At 36.3% G+C, this 15326-nt stretch overlaps 1 protein-coding gene across 2 annotated transcripts in view; it reads right to left on the bottom strand.

The window, feature by feature from the left end:
• Positions 1 to 458: 458 nt before the first annotated feature.
• LOC129263117 (zinc finger C2HC domain-containing protein 1A-like) overlaps positions 459 to 15326 on the bottom strand; it is a 15742-nt gene continuing 874 nt past the window's right edge. Inside the window, exons 2-9 of one of the 2 annotated variants that reach the window (XM_054901046.2) lie at positions 10613 to 10677; positions 10087 to 10218; positions 9088 to 9217; positions 7669 to 7814; positions 6165 to 6339; positions 5168 to 5270; positions 2924 to 3127; positions 459 to 1134 (exon numbers count right to left, since the gene is read on the bottom strand). In XM_054901046.2, coding sequence (XP_054757021.2) covers positions 939 to 1134; positions 2924 to 3127; positions 5168 to 5270; positions 6165 to 6339; positions 7669 to 7814; positions 9088 to 9217; positions 10087 to 10218; positions 10613 to 10677 — 1151 coding nt within the window. In that variant the 3' untranslated portion in view covers positions 459 to 938. Of the gene's footprint in view, positions 1135 to 2923; positions 3134 to 5167; positions 5271 to 6164; positions 6340 to 7668; positions 7815 to 9087; positions 9218 to 10086; positions 10219 to 10612; positions 10678 to 15326 lie in introns of both variants that reach the window. The other variant, XM_054901041.2, reaches the window with a different exon arrangement.

Genomic DNA, 15326 nt, shown 5'->3' with positions numbered 1-15326 from the left:
CTTGATCGCAAGCTCAATCCAGCTTCCAGCCAATCAGACAGCAGAGTTGCACGACGCGTATATGATAAACAACGCGCATACGCACTAGTAAGCGCACTTTCTCAGTTGCTATGCCAAATAACAAAAAGCGCATGCGTGAGTCGCAGATCGGATCGCAAGGTGTGCGGTGTCGAGGCTTATGACCACCTTGCGGTTCATCTCCCCTCACTCAGTCGCAAGCCAGTCGCAGACCAGTCGGGTCGTAAGGTGTGCGGTGGCCTTAAGATACATGGGCATCTATGGTCCGGTTAAAAAGTGCTGTTTGTCACTCTTCATGTACTTATCACACACCTAAAAGGATACGAAGACCGTGCCTTTTCATCTATCGCTCCACGCCTCTTGAACTCCCTCCCTTCTTCACTCCGTGAAATCGACAACATTGAACTCTTAAAATCGTCTCTCAAAACTCACTTGCAGCAGATGTGCGGTAATTAGTTTAATTAGTCGGATGCGCCTGCGCCTATGAATCGTCTTGACAGAAATATGGTGCAGGATAAACACTGTGGATCATCGCTCAGCATCATCATCTGTTTTTTATCAGAGTGCTCCATAAAAATGAGAAACATGTAAGATCTCAAGTCAGGTCAACAAAGTGCCTGCTGCTTGTTATACCACCAAGGCAGATCTGCGTCCCGTAGCACAAAGGTTAGCAATTAATCATACACTTGATTTTTACGATTGATTGGACATTGTAGTCAATGGAATCGATCGTAGAAAGATGTTCTACGATCGATTGCTAAGTAGGCCCGTGGTGTTTTATCTTGGTGTTCCAAAAGAAACACTGAACATCTAAAGGTCATTTGCTGTCCTCTTGAAGGTGTCATCGTCTCTAGGGTTGTTCTAATGGGAGTACGTATGGTGCTGTATCAGTTTATCTTTTATCATTATTCTTATCATACTCAGTCTAAGTATTCTCTCCTTGTTCCACACTCACAGCAGTACTTGGCATTTTGCACAGGGTACCTGGTGCCACATTCGTGGCAGAATTTGGGTAACCTCCGTCCGTTCACAAGGTCGGCGCTCTTCTTGCGGGAATTTGAGGTCGGTCTCGACGAAGGAGGTGTTGGCGTCCGACTGGTAGACATGGTAAAGCCACTGCACAAGATCATGAAAGTGAGAAGTGAATTAAAATTGATATTTCTAGTTATGGAACTGGAAGAGATGAAAACATATTGTGAGATTTTACATTTTTATTTCAAATATTCAGTAAGAATAGCATGAGGTCGGTCTCGACGAAGGAGGTGTTGGCGTCCGACTGGTAGACATGGTAAAGCCACTGCACAAGATCATGAAAGTGAGAAGTGAATTAAAATTGATATTTCTAGTTATGGAACTGGAAGAGATGAAAACATATTGTGAGATTTTACATTTTTATTTCAAATATTCAGTAAGAATAGCATAGAAAATTGCAAGCGAAAAGACTACTCTTCAAGAAATCTCACATTTAAATTATGATGGATACTAAATGAAATAGTTGGGCTGTCCAATACATTCATTTTGTGTATATTGTCTGTGGCTGTGAGCATCAGCGGACTCCTCAGGGGACCAATCATTCGCTGCTGCCGCGCCACGCCTCTGGAACCAGCTCCCCCGCTGCATCCGTGAATCGTCATCTCTGGGAGCATTTCAGCGGTCATTAAAGACATTTCTTTTTAATAGTTAATTTACTTGTTATTTACGTATGTATGTATTTTTTTTTCTTTCACAATTTTGATTTTGCTCATTTTGTAAAGTGGTGTGATACAATCATTGTGAAGAGCGCTATATAAATACTTATATTGTATTGTATTGTATTTAATTATATTTGCTGTTTCAATAAGTTACAGCAAATAACCGATTTCAAGTACATTTTAATAACCTTTTCATTAAAAGACAATTAATGAAAAGAACTAATTAATATACTGTTTTCAAGTGCAACTTTACCTTGATGATATAAAGATGGTTTTAACAAAGGTCCCCCAAAATAGATAAAGTATTGGTGCAGTTTTGGTAAAAATTCCTCAAAATATCTAGAAAGTAATGAATTTTTGAATTTTACATGTAGTAGTGACCTCATATGTAAGCAGCTGCTCCATATGTCATGTAAAAATTCTATGAAATCCATTTTTTTTTTCTTTTTTCATCATGATTGAATATATTTTTCTCATGTAATAGTGTATGAAATGATGTGTCAGATGATATATCATATTGAAGGCATAAGTAATCCATTTTCCATTTTCAGGAAAAAAAATTGCATTCTTTATATAGTTTATTCCTCAAAAAGTAGTAATGAAGTAATTCCTCAAATTGAAGTAATTCCTCAAAAAGCTGTGCGCACCAGAATCGGTAGACTAGCTTAGCCGGGGTAATATAGGAGCGCCTTGAGCACCTAGCAAGGTGGATACGTGCGCGATACAAATCCTATATTATTATCATTATTTATTTATATAACATTACCTGACAGCAGGAGAGCTACTTCCATATGACATTACAAAACTTCAATTTCACAACTTAGTTATTCTTGATAGATTTTCACCAAACATTCAGTGATGTGTTTTTTTTTTCTGTTGTTATCAAAACCAACTTTACATTTGGATATGTATGATGATGGGGCAACAAGAAATAGGTTACCACTTGAATTTTAGTTGCAAAACTTTTTAGAGGGGCATAGGGGAGGTTGCAAGAAAGTATTTGCAATCAATTGCAAATTTCTTTTGAAATTTTAGAAGTGATAGATCAATTGTAAGTAAACAAATTCAGTTAAGCTTCTCTGTAAGAAGCAGGCTAGTAATTATCAACAAATTTGTGATTAATTGTAAGACCTGTGACTGATTTGGTGGGCAAAATTGGTCTTGTAATCGAATGCAAGTTTCCTGCAACACCCCATTAGATAGACCCAACTTACTCGTCATCGGACAGCGCTCGTAACCTATCATGAGGGAGAACCTGATTGGACGATTTGTGATTGCTGTTGTTCTTATAGAGAGGCTCTAGTCTTCTGCCCGCAGACCCTCGCCGTGTATCGGGAAGATCGAAGTCCATGTCATCATCGTGATTGTATCTCCCATCGCCCGACTGGTAGCCGGCTGGACTGTACGCTGCATCCTGCCTGTTGCTTCAAGGGGTCAAAGGTGAAAGGGTGAGGTCAAAATGGAGAAGTTGATAGGTTAAGAGAAGAATTAGAAAATTGTTTCAATTCTGGAAGTGGATAACTTGGAGAAGAGTTGACAAGTCTGTATGACCAATGTATATACAAATTCTAATAACATCAGTCATATTAGAACAAGAACTTTGAAACAAAATATTCATCACGTACATGCTGAGGCCGAGTGGTCTAAAGGCCACCGCACACCTTACGATTGGTCTGCGACCCAACTTTGGGATAAAATGTAGTAGAATTTGATGATAATATTGAGACGTGGAATATCTTACTGTGTAATGTTCTAAATCATCTTACAAATATTTACATTTATGTTCAAATATGTGACTATGCTGTCATGCATATTAGAGTAAAAGCGAATTAATATCTACTCGTAATGACATCATAGAAATGGCATGATTGGCTTAAGATTTGAACTCATTTGGCTTTTCCTCGAAAATAGAGACTTGCAATAATCCAAAATTGTCATGTGATTAATTTGAACCTCAACGAAAACATACTTTTCATTCACGTTTTCAGAAGTTACCTAAAATGCGATTTGTTTCAAAATCAGATTGTGGACACGTCGTAAGGTTTGCAGTGGCCTTTAGGCACCTGACACATGAAAGTATAGGGTTCGATCCCCGGCCGCTGCACTTATACCCATGAGCAAGGCATTTAATCAATAGTGCTCTTTTATCCTACATTCAAGTAAATAACAAGTGGACGCCTCTGGCAGTCTCGCCTGCATTACGCGATTCGATGTAGCAGCAGTGCTGACTTTGAAAACAGCTATTACATAATTATTCACAAAAGAAAACATTCATATGATAATAAAATACTATGTCCATTGACCCAACATGAAGTTTGACCATGATCATGTGACCCCAGACATGTGCAAAACAATCATTCATACTGGATTACCCTTATTGTCTATGTTTCATGAACTCCATGTTTAGATGATGCCAATTCAACAAATACTCCCAACACGGCCAAAGTTCATTGACCCTAAATGACCTTTGATTTTGGTAATGTGACCAGAAACAAGCACAAGATATTCAGGGATACATGGTTACTCTTATGTCCCAAGTTTCATGAAATAGATCTATAAACTTTTAAAGTTATGATGACAATTCCTCCAATACCCCAACATTATCAACGTTTGTTGACCCTAAATGACCTTTGACCAAGGTCATGTGACCTAAAACTCGCACAGGATGTTCAGGGATACTTAATTGCTCTTATGTCTAAGTTTCATGAACTAGATCCATAGAATGTCAAAATTATGATGACAATTCCACAAATACCCCAAACATGGTCAAAATTTGTTGACCCCAAGTGACCATTGACCTTGGTCATGTGACCTGAAAATCAGGCAGGATCTTCAGTGATACACTATCACCCTTATGTCCTAGTTTCATGAACTAGGTCCATATACTTTAGAAGTTATCACGACATTTCAAAAACTTAACCTTGATTGACCCGAAATGACCCTTGACCTTGGTCATGTGACCTGAAACTCAGGCAGGATGTTTAGTAATACTTGATTACCCTTATGTCCAAGTTTCATGAACTAGGTCCATATACTTTCTAAGTTATGATGACATTTCAAAAATTTAACCTTGGTTAAGATTTTAATGTTGACACATCTCGCCGTCGGAAAAGCGGCACCTATAGTCTCGCTCTGCTATGCAGGCGAGACAAAAAAGCTATACACATTTTTGTTAATTATGGGTGCACTTGTTTACAAAAAAATATATTAAAAATAGTGACCATAATGGTTAAAATTATGTCTGCCAACTGTTCTTTACAGGAATATTCCTATTAGGGGGACAGAAACTGCAGTTTTAACCTGTGTGTTTCCTATTTGTATCAAATTGGAAGCATAAGAATGTTCCTAAGTTTCTCAGTCCGGTAATCTGTTTCCTATTGCTGGCTGTCAGGATTCGATGGTATGAAGTTACAGTGAGTTTTGTTTTCTGGAATAAGTTCAAAGACCTGTTTTCTTACCTTCTCCCCCTAATTGAATCTCCACTGGAACTCCTGTGAGATGAAGCAGTGGATTTTGTTGATGGACGCTCAAGACTTGAACTTCTTGCTTTTGATCCCATCACTTAAAAAGAAAAAGAATATGTAAAGAATGATAAAGAATGACAAATCTGAATCTCATGTTTAACTTTCCAATTACTTAAAGTACTTCAAGACACCATCACTATCATTTTCATCACCACCACAACTACTATCACCATCATCACTATCACCACAATCATCATCATCCTCATCATCATAACCACCACTATTACCACCATTGTCAATACCACCATAACTATCATTATGCACATCATCATCATGCACATCATCATCATCACCATCATCCCCATCATCAACATCACCATCATCAGTATCATCATCATATATATTCATCACCATCATCATTATAATTATGAATCATCATCATCAGCATCATCATCACCATCATCACCATCATCACCATCATCATCATCATCATCATCACCACCATCATCACCACCACCATCATCATCATCATTTAACCAATGTCATCATCATCATCATCATCATCACCACCATCATCACCACCATCATCATCACCATCATTTAACCAATGTCATCATCATTTTCATCATTACCATCATCACCATCACCATCGATCGTCATCATCACCATCGATCATCATCATATATATTCATCACCACCATCATTATAAATATGCATCATCATCATCACCAACATCATCATCACCATCATCATCATTATCATCAACAACATCACCATCATCAAAATCATCATCTCCATTATCACCATCATCATCATCAACATCATCATCATCAGTATCATTATCATATATATTCATCACCACCATCATTGTAACTATGCATCATCGTCACCACCATCATCATCTCCATCATCACCACCATCATCATCATCATCATCACCACCACCATCATTTCACACTAGGAAAATACATGAATCTAATAATTGCCCATACTTGGTTTGTTTCTAACTGATGTCCTGTTGCCAATCTTCATGCTGCCGTTCATCCTATTCTCCAGGTCATTCATATCCCTGTCCGAGCCTGCTCTAGTAGATACTCTACTCTGGGGTTGTCTAGCCACAGCAGGAGAAGGAGTCTTCTTCTTACTGCCAGGTAGCGGAGGTTTGTACTGTCCAAATTCAAACGAAAATGGAGAAAATAGGACAGGAGTCCACCGTAACAAATTAATATCACTTTAATTCACTATGATTTTTATGCCAATGTTCATTTATGATTACTTTGAGAATGACAATGAAATTTGAATATCTGAATATGAATTCATCTATATAGTGCAACACTAAACCTGTGTCCCATTGTGGAGTGACTTTGCCCAAAAAATATTGAAAATTGAGGCCTGATATGGATTAAATTTAAATTAGTACACAAACTGGATATGACAGAAAAGAAATGAATGATTTAAAGAGGTTTTTAGCTACAGTAAGTAATATACTTTATTAGTCAAAGAATCACTTTATTCAAACATCAATTTGAATTATTGAAATTGATCCAGAAATATCAAGAGAAATCAAAGCTGCTGAAGGTAATCTAAAGATCTCTCTCTCCATTGGTAGTCTTACTTCCCAGGCATGCTTACATCATATCTGCCAAAAGTACTGTACGCTTTCAGGCCGGTTTTCAATTCCAATACTTGAGGCAGAATATGAAATACTTTACTCAGTATTTTGTGTAACTAACATACTTAATAATCTTTGGCATTCAATTTGATTTTTTGGCTAAGTACTTTGCTTAAATCTAAGTCAGTCGCCTACCAGGCTTAAAGGTATTGTTTAACTTTGTGAGCAGCCGATTTAAAAAATTCTCAAACCAAGATGAAACATGTGTACAAGTGCATGTATTAGAACTAATAAACCCTGAAAACAACCATTATTGAGAATGAAAAGCTAAAACTACAAGGCAAACCCCGATTTTGTAAAAAGGTGTCTTATAGACGCCTAAATAGTACACATAAGTGTATGGGATGAAATTAAGATGGTGTTTTCGGTCACTTTATATTTCAATTTTTGAAGCACTAAATAATTATTTTCGAACGCAATTTTTTCTGGGCTTCATTTTTGTAACATATCACAGACACAGATAACAAGTGTGACCTTCTAGCTCAGATTTTTTTAAAGTCAAACCAATGTTAACCAATCACTTTAAGTCTGGCTTGCGTGCACTTTACAAATGTAATACATGCAGTCCTACATTCTGCGCTCAGATGAATAAATACATTGTGCACCATTTGGCTAAAACTTCATGATGTCATAGTGGTTATTAGTACGTATTTTGGAAAAATTTGGCTTGATAAAGTAAATGACTTGAAATACGACTTTAAGTATTTTGCTTAACCAAGTAAAATGCTAACTAAAATACTTGCAAAATCAATCCCTTTCAATTGAATACCAGCCTAGATATTCTTTTATCCACGGCTTATACACAACACATTTAAATTTCCTACCTTAGTTCGTGCTTGAACTTTGCTCTTATCTGCTGAGTTGGGTGTCTTTTTATCAATTCTTCGGTTTCTCTCCTTGCAAAAGGGTATATGTCTCTCTGCAGCATTCTCACTGAAATGACGTTCACACGTCGGACATTGCACATAATCTGAAGTGACACGTTACAAAATAATGGAAGAAAATGGAAATCAAGCAATAACTTTTAGGCGCGTATTCCGAAGAAGCGCTGTGCTAAAGTTATGGGAAGCCAAATATGTCAAACTGAAACAGTAATTCATTATCATTCAATTAACAATAACAAGCCATTACTTTCATACACAAAGTTTTGATTCATAAACTTATATTGTCAAATTTTCTGGGCAAATTGATTTTGACAGTGAAATTTCAACTCTTCTTGCTCATCTACACATACACTTTGACCATCCATGACATTACTTATGAACTTCAAACAGAAAAAAACTTAACTTCATGTTGATGTAAATACAATTACCCTTTGTCTATGCTTGAATCATTAAAGGAAACCACAACCCAAGAAGAGAAGCAGTTTTATTGGAAAGAGTAAAATGAGAGGAACAATTTAAAAAACGTTTCATCAAAATTGGTTATGAAATAAGCAAGTTATGGACACTTAAAAAGTCTTGCTGTACTTTCTATGGGGATCCTCAAATTGTCAAACGTGCTTCAAAATGGCTGATTTTGTGGACAACTCTCCATTTGTTTTGTACACAAATTTTCAGATTGTCCTCATTATCTTTCAAATTGCATCTTGCCTCCTTCTGAGCACAACATATGTCATTTGAAAATATAATTCACATCACATATGTCAAGGTCAGGAGGAGATCAATCATGATGTGAAATATGTAAAATAAAGGGGGAAATCTGAAAATTTGTGTACAAAACAAATGGAGATTTGTCAACAAAATCAACCATTCTGAAGCACGTTTGCCAATTTGAGGATGCCCATAGAAAGTACAACAAGACTTTTTAAACGTCCATAACTTGCTTATTTCATAATCAATTTTGATAAAACTTTTTTTAAATTGGTCCTCTCATTTTACTATTTCAAATAAGATTGCTTCTCCTCTTGGGTGTTTGGTTTCCTTTAGTGAGAATTTGGGTTTTCCATTTTATTTATGTATATATAGTTGTGCATACACATTGACACTGTGAGAGTTGTACTGCATTTAAAGTTCAAGTTAAAAAAATCACACTCGGGTTGGGGGTAATTTTGCCCCTAAAATGCTCAAAAGAGCACTGGAACTCAAAAACGAGCCCCGGAAAATCCCTGTTCATTTCAATGTTCAAGCTTATCCAATAATGCAGACTTAGGCAGTACGTTGTGTAAAAAAGCTCTCTAAATTTTTTTTTTTTTGGCCTGATAAGTTATCTAACCATGAAATGTTGGATGTGAGTATTCTTACCTGGGTTGATCCTCTTCTGAGAGGGAGGGGGCGGTAAAGGTGCCCCTGTCTTGATAGCTTTAGACACGCCCTTAGCTGACTGCATGGCGTCGATGAAGTCCTCATGTTTCTGTCTCCAGTTGTTCTTTTTCTGAAATAAAACCATTTAATTTAAAAGGTTAAATATAGTAGTCAAAACATTCAATACTTGATTGGAAATATTTCACAAAATTTGACCAGGGCAAAATGAGAAGAATATCCATCATTTCAAAAGCATGTCATATTGAAATACAATGCAAGATAATAATAGTTACCTCTATATAGTGCTTCATACATTTGTTTATACGCGCTTTACATGTAAATTGTAATTATTATTACCCCGGTCATAGGATCCATCACTGGTCCACACATAAAGTGCATCATCTCCACTCCCTGGGGAGTATCCTGGCCAGGCAACCGTTTATCGGTGCGCACATGCCAATCTAATCACATTGACTCTCGCATCCTACTGGGTACCCATGGCCATTTAACACCTTGGTGGAGAGTGACAAAAATGAATGAATACCTTGCCAAAGGACATTAGCATCGGGTGGGATTTGAACCCTCTTAAACCTTGATTTAAAAGTAAAATGACTGAACCACTACATGACACCCCCCCCCCCTGATTAAAAGACTCCCCTCCTCCTTCCCTTCCTCCAGAATGTTGTGCACCATTATTCACAAACACACAGTGATTATGACACAACATTGTATGATGGTTATTTTTTGGGGGGGTATTGTCCTTTTTTGCCAATTTTGAGAACAGATTTTGCAACATAACAGCTTTAATAGCTGATGCTTTGTGACTTTTTGTGAGACAATGTCATTGCCAAGTAACTCATACAATTTGTGAGAACAACATCGTGAATAGAAGATGACAATCATTAAAAAAGTGATTGGTTTGGGGTTAATGGGCGATGGAATGGTCTGAAATTATTTTCATTAAAAAAAAATTGAACAAATTAATTGTGAAATACTTACCGACCGAGGAATAGTGGGCGACTTTGCTTTGGGGACTGATCCGATGTCTGTTCCTTCTGCCCTTTGCTTTGACGAGTTAAAGACTTTCCTCTTTTTTACTGTAGCTTTGCGGCAGATCTTGGTATGGCGTGCCTGAAAAAATTCAAACATGCATGAAAAAAAGTAATTCAAAGATTAACACACTTATTGATGATTTACCGAAAAGTTCTTTCGTCTGGGCCTTTTGAGGAATGTTTCTTGAAACAAATAGTGTTAATTTCATCAACAAATTTGCTCTGAGCTAATCAGATGCAAAGATTTTGGTTCATTGAAAATCACTGTGTAAAAGTGTCGCTCTTTATTGTCTTTGAAGATGGTATACCGTATTTTCAATTGAGACAATCCATCAATTCAGAAATTTGTATATCATCCTAATAATCCTATCCTAAATATTCAACAAATGAAAACCAAGATTATTTTCCCACAAATCTGAAACAGCTTGATTCATTAGTCATTTGATAAATAATAATATTATGCTATCACTCACCAGTGTATCAGGAAGGAACGTCCTTCCACATGTTCCACAGGGTAATAAGTCACTCTCATCATTTTCTGCAATTCAAACAAACCAAGAATTTCAATAAACATAATTAGACTACATAATAGAAAACTTCAAACCTGTCAGAAGCTTTGGCAAAGTGGGAAGAATGCGAATTATCATTAACATTTCAATCTTAGAAAAGTGAAGCGTTCTTCGATTTTTTTTTTTTCTATTGTTAGTAAAAAAATTGAATTTTATCTTTTAAACAGCTATCAAACTCTCTTGGTAATGTTTTAATTTTTCTCTAAAAAGGGCCTTTTGAGTATGTACGAAGTATCTTACAAATTAAATGGTAATTGGATAGGATATCAGAGATCTCCAAACCAAGGTCCTGAGATTTTCAGCCCATCCCATTTTTGAAAAGGGTTTTAAAATAAAAGAGGGGGAAATGGAGATATTTTTTAGATTTGTCCCGAGTTTATTTTGATTGGAGTTATTGGAAACCCATTCAAATTTTCATGTAAATATTGCACAATTTACCTAGTAAACACATTTTTATATCTTCCACATCCTACATGTAACTGTAAATATAATCTAGGCCTACTGATGAATTGGAATGGTGACATCGCATTCGCAAGCGTCGCTGCAGCCACTAGCCACTAGTACACAAACCATCATCTGGGGCTGAGGTAAATAGACCCTAATGTTAGATAGAACAAGGAACACTGTTTGATTTGGAAACGGAATGTTCCAGAGCTCTTGGAACACATCATCTGCAAACACCTCCTCGATTACATGGAAGACACCAACATCCTAACTTCCCTAAACCATGGTTTTAGGTCAGGATTCTCGACTGAAACCCAGCTCATCACTGCTCTCCATGACCTACTGAGAGCGAATGATGAAAGGAAGCAATCTGACAACATAGTACTGGACTACTCGAAGGCTTTCGATAAGGTGCCCCATGAGAAACTCCTACACAAACTTGCTTCCTTTGGAATTGCTGGCTCTACCCACACATGGCTCAGGAACTTTTTGACCAAACGTCACATGAGGGTTGTTGTCGATGGAGAGAGCTAAATCAGGAATACCGCAGGGGACAGTGCTCGGGCCCCTGATGTTCCTCTGCTACGTGAATGATCTGCCAGACGCTGTGAAGTCACAAGTAAAACTGTTTGCAGATTACTGCCTCCTCTATCGTCAGATCAGTAAGCAGCAAGACCACCACATCCTTCAAAGCAACCTCACAGCGTTGGATTCATGGGCACAGAAATGGTGTATGTGCTTCAATGCAAAGAAGTGTTACATCATGAATATTGGCAGCAAGTCATCCTTCTTCTACCAACTAGGTGACCATATCCTGCAGCATGTCCAAGATACAAGCTACCTCAGAGTTACCATCTCAGAGGACCTCAAGTGGGAGAAGCATGTTGCAAAGACTACCCAGAAGGCAAACTGGGTCTTAGCCCTCCTTCGTAGGAATCTCCACTTCTTCCCTGCCGACGTCAAACACATAGCCTATACTGCACTCGTAAGATCCCTTCTCAAGTATGGTGCAGTATCATGAGATCCATACCTGCAAAAGGACACAAACAGACTCGAAAGTGTCCAAAGAAGAGCAGTTCGCAAGCTTCTATAACGTTGGCGAAGAACAATGAGAAACAAGATGGCGGCGTACACATCGAGCAAGTTTCCCCCGTCTTTTCATTTTTCTTGTTTTTTTAATGAATTCTTGTTTGAAAATGAAATCGATATCGTAGAAATGTCGGAAATGAAGTTGTATCGAATTACATTATTTAGGGCTAGGCCTAGGCTAGATCTTTTATTTTTAGAAGGGAAGCAGAAATCTCGGGGGCGAAACTAACTGTTAAAGAAGTTTCAGGTTTTTGGGCAGTACACGGACATGAATGGGATGGAATCCCTGGCTCCATGGAGAGTAAGCATACGCCAGTAAATGATTTTTACTCTCTAGGAGCCTCCTGGCTAGTTAGATATAGATCTAACTTGTTAGATTTTGGCTGCGTTTATGCGACCTCAAGCCAGAATCATGATTTGAATCATGATCTGAATCATGATTCAAAACACAAACATGAATCACAATATCACAGAATCAGCGTTTAGACGGCCTTTATTCCAATGCTGTTTCTCCTCGGAATCGGGCCGATCCAGTGCGCATCACTAGTGCACAGTTTGACAGAGGAAGTAGAGGTCAACTTTTTTGCACGTTTCGGCTCGCGAAAAATGAATCTTTTGCCTTCAGAATTCAGTCTCTTAATTTTTATATCTCATTTTGTTTACTTCTATTCATTTTGTTGGTTTATCGAAATGGTTTTCGGAAGTGAATTTCAGCATAGATCCAATTTAATATTGACACTGTTAACTCAACAACAACTGAGATCATTGTCTGATCAGTTAGTTCATTTAGGAGAACTTGAAGACATGACCAAAAAATGAAAAGCAGTGGACGATGCGATGACCAACACAGAACTTGAACATGACAAGAAATGCATAGCATGCATAGCACATACTAGGTATGTGACAAAAAAAATGAAAATCATCAAATATGAATAAATTTGGTATCACTTGAAAGCTCTTAAAAAGACCTTTAAAATGATACCAAGAACTTTAGTTTTCATAAAGAAATTATAAAGTTATTCCAGTTTAAGTCGCACATATTCATCCAAATTTGTGGTCATTGTCTTAATGTAAAGTCAATGGAGTACAGAATCGATTTTTGTGACCATTTTGTCATTTTTGTGACCATTTTGAACCCAAGTCTTCAACAGGCTCTAACTTCTTTGTTTTTGAGCCCTATGAAGTAATTTAGGTATCAATGGAAAGGTGAGAGAATGCTTAATTGATGTGTATCAATTCATCTAGTAATTTTTCTTATTATGTGTAAAATAATTTCTTCTAATTAATTCTAATTAATTATGCAAATAACAGAAAATCACAATTACTTGCCTCTTTTTTTTTGCCAAATGAAGGTGATTATGATAGATAATTCATATAATTTAGTTGGCATCAAAACAGCATCATGTAGATAATTTCCTAATGAATTTGTCTAAAGTATTGTTTTTGTAATTTCTAATGTATTTCTTTGTTTTCTGATATAAATTACAAGCTCTTTTTCAACTTAGTATTGTAATTTTGTATATGTGTTTGTACGGGGGTCCTTTTTTACATATGAAAAAAAATTATTTTGTACTTTGTATGACCAAATAAAAATATGTGTGCTTTTTTCTGATGTATTTTATTGTTTCACCAATTCCTTATGTATTCTATTGTTTCAACAATTTGTTATAATATGTAGCTTTTGATTTGAGAGACAATGGACATGTGATTACATTTTTAGAAGGAATGAGCAGCTGAGTGTAAAATATGTATGTAGAATTGTATGCAATTTATTTCAAGTATCAAGAAGGACGAAAATGAAGTTTTAATATATTGTATCAGTTGTCAATTTCTTAGATTTGTATACATACATTGTATTACAAAAGACCTGTTTGAGCTCTCTTTTTAAAGAAAAATAAATTCAAATTATTAGTCGAATCCAAAAGAAAAGGAAAAGAGTGGTCTATTTCTTTCAAAACAAAGCAAAAAACAACCAGGAAAAATATATAACAAAGCTTTAAACAACAACAACAAAACAGACATCAAAGCTCCAAACAAGCACTAAAAACAAGAGAAACAAAAACTTGTACCAATCCCATCCCCATTTTCCAATTCAAAATACAACCCCCACCTGCACCCCTAAAAAAAGAAAAGTGAACAAAAAAATAAATAGTACAATTAATAATAAACATAAATACAGGACTCAGACCCATCTGGAAATGAAATATTCTTTCCTCTGAGTTTTCATGTATTTTCTTACAAGAGTGAAAAAAGTTACAACATAAAATAAACAACATCTAGTTCGTGCATTTTAATAAAAAAAATCAACATTTAAGATATTCTCCTTTCAAAAGCAAATCCAGTCTCCAAATAATGAAATATGAAAAAAAAATGAAAAAAATAAACAATACAATAATTTAAAAAAGAAACTTAAAAAAATATATTAAAAAAAAAGAAACTAAAAAATAAACATAATTTTTGCATTTTAATTAAAAAGTCAACATTTATGATATTCTCCTTTCAAAAGCAAATCCAGTCTCAAAATAATGAAACATGATTGAAAAGTTTCAAAATATTTTTTTTCTACAAAAGAAAAAAAAGAAACACTATAGATTAACATTAATATTCCACTTCCAAAAGAATCCAGTTTCCAAATGATAAAATATGATTCTATAACCTTAGGAGGAAAGAATGATTTTGTGACAAAATGTATATATTTAAATCAATATCAGAATAACAATCTACGGTATAATGACAGACATTTTCAGAAAAAGGCACAATATTATCAAGTGAACAATTTAGATCCAGTTCAATCCAGCATGAACGACTCACTATCGACCACTCCCGTCACCAAGCCCTCCGCATCGGGTACCGGTAGCTCGACTGCCGAAAGACCGTCGGGAGCCCACCGCATCGGGCAGCTCGACTGCCGAGAGACCGGCTGTGACAAGGGTAGCTCGCGCCGCTTATATCTGGACTGCTCCACGAAAGAATCTTTTGATTTAAGTTTTTTTATCAATTTGAATATATTATCAAACAGTGAGGATACATAATTGGATCGTAGTTCTACTTACAATAAAAAAATTTCGATCATTTGCGCATCCAA

This window comes from Lytechinus pictus, chromosome 1 (genome assembly GCF_037042905.1).
Source record: "Lytechinus pictus isolate F3 Inbred chromosome 1, Lp3.0, whole genome shotgun sequence".
NCBI classification, from domain to species: domain Eukaryota; kingdom Metazoa; phylum Echinodermata; class Echinoidea; order Temnopleuroida; family Toxopneustidae; genus Lytechinus; species Lytechinus pictus.
Note: the sequence above shows the minus strand (reverse complement) of the source record. Positions and strands in the feature narration are given on the sequence as shown.